This window comes from Didymosphaeria variabile (assembly GCF_027946475.1).
Source record: "Didymosphaeria variabile strain IMI 356815 chromosome Unknown scaffold_2, whole genome shotgun sequence".
Lineage (NCBI taxonomy): Eukaryota > Fungi > Ascomycota > Dothideomycetes > Pleosporales > Didymosphaeriaceae > Didymosphaeria > Didymosphaeria variabile.
The window spans coordinates 708,026-710,016 of record NW_026611621.1 but is presented as its reverse complement, the minus strand read 5'-3'; the positions used below and the strand labels follow the sequence as shown (position 1 = coordinate 710,016).

At 54.4% G+C, this 1,991-nt stretch overlaps 1 protein-coding gene across 1 annotated transcript; it reads left to right on the top strand.

Moving 5' to 3' along the window:
• Positions 1 to 669: 669 nt before the first annotated feature.
• On the top strand, positions 670 to 1,753 carry sed5 (Integral membrane protein SED5; the record flags this gene model as incomplete). The annotated part of the gene is made up of 2 exons (XM_056210731.1): positions 670 to 1,672; positions 1,722 to 1,753. The coding sequence occupies 2 exons, from the start codon at positions 670 to 672 to the stop codon at positions 1,751 to 1,753; spliced, it is 1,035 nt and encodes a 344-aa protein (XP_056074204.1).
• Positions 1,754 to 1,991: the final 238 nt, after the last annotated feature.

Sequence of the window (1,991 nt, the reverse complement as noted above, 5' to 3'; positions counted from 1 at the left end):
AGGGTGATGGGTGATACTCGGCCGCAGCGGGACGCAATGTAAGGCGACAGGGGATGACGAGAGGGGCTCGGGCTGCCACGAGGTTGGGGATGGCGAGATGGGGCCACGCGCGTCGCAAACACACCAGATGGCGTAGGAAAGACTTGACTCTTGAAGTGATGAAGCGTGAAAGTCAACAGCAACGGGGCGCAATTTGCCTGAGCTGCCAACATTGTACGGCGCGGCGTCCTTAGGGCCAATCCTCAGCGCGGACTAGCCTGCACCTGCATTCAAAGACCAGCGAACCGCGCCCCGGATCCTCGTAAATCATTTCTTCTCTACAACCACTCCCACACGTCTGCGACCGTGTATATCCCTCGACGACTCGCTCGCATCCTGTCCGACCTGCCGATATTCGCTGTAGACCGACCTTTGGCGACTGTGACACTCATAGCTGATAGCAGCGGTACGACCCGAGACCTTGTGAACACGCAGCGTCTTCGACTTCAGGCAACGGAAATAGAACACGCCCACCATCGGCCTCCTGCCAGCTACCTGCGACATATACTACTTCCGGCGGCCAAGTGAAAACGTCCAGTAGTACCTGCTAAGGCATTCCAGTCCCGTGCAGGCGTGACGCCGCCTTCCCTTCGCCGCCTCCGCCGTATTCACACGCCCACATAGCATACGATGGCTGTGTCTATACAAGACCGCACGGACGAGTTCCGCTCGATCCTTGCGCAAGCACAACGGAAACAGGCGCAATCGAAAACGGGAGCGCAGCGACAGTCTCTCTTGACGGCTCAGCAGAAAGCCGAAGCGAATGGCACATCGGCACAGCGCAAGCATTCCGAGTTCCAGCGTAGTGCTCGCGATGTTGCGCGCGGCATCTCAGGCACCATGGCCAAGTTAGAGCGCCTTGCTCAACTGGCACGACGCAAGACACTTTTCGACGATCGGCCCGTCGAGATCGATGAATTGACATTCGTCATCAAGCAAGATATGGCACAGCTGTCACGACATATACAGGATCTCCAGGCCCTTACAAGCAAACAACATCCGAAAGCGAAACCCGGCGCCGACCAAGAAGGCGAGCATAACCATCAGGTGGTTGTCATGCTGAAAGACAAACTTCAAAATGTGGGTGGCAGCTTCAAGGATGTCCTCGAAGTACGGACGAAGAACATGCAGGCGTCGCGATCACGGACCGAACAATTCCTTTCAACCGCGGCATCGCACTCACAGACGGGCCTGGATCCTAGCAGAACAGATTCGCCACTTTACCAAACACCACAACGAGGACGATCACCAGGCGGCTTCCGGAATACGAACGCCGCGCAACAGGATCTTTTGTCTCTTGATCCGTCGGGGTCGTCGGCGCTGACACGCAGTGGCCCTCAATCAGACGCCCAGCTCATGCTTATGGAGGAAGCGCAAGCGCCCAACCAGTACATCCAGCAGCGTGGACACGCGATAGAATCTATAGAAAGCACCATATCAGAGCTTGGAAGTATATTCGGCCAGCTAGCCCAGATGGTGTCAGAACAAGGAGAGCAGATCCAACGCATAGATGCAAACACTGAAGATGTCGTCGACAACGTGGAGGGCGCACAGCGCGAGTTGATGAAGTACTGGAACCGCGTACAGGGCAACAGATGGCTTGTGGCCAAGATGTTTGGCGTGCTGATGATATGTACGTTGACCCCCCAAACTCGACTATCAACCTAGCTGACCAATTGCAGTCTTCCTGTTGTGGGTTCTTATTGCTGGTTAGACACTTGCATCCACTTTCCTATCAGTCATATCTATCATTTTGTGCACGGCGTTGGGATAAGAAGGACGGCATCAGCACCACTGGCTTTTCACCACGCGGAGAGTTGCGTATACTCAGTTTTACCATGTTTTCATCTGCATGTATCATTTTCCAACGCACCAAGTCTCAGAACAGAGCACTTATTCTATTTAATAGAGGCTTCTTCACCCTTGAGGCAAGTAGATTCATATCACAAGGA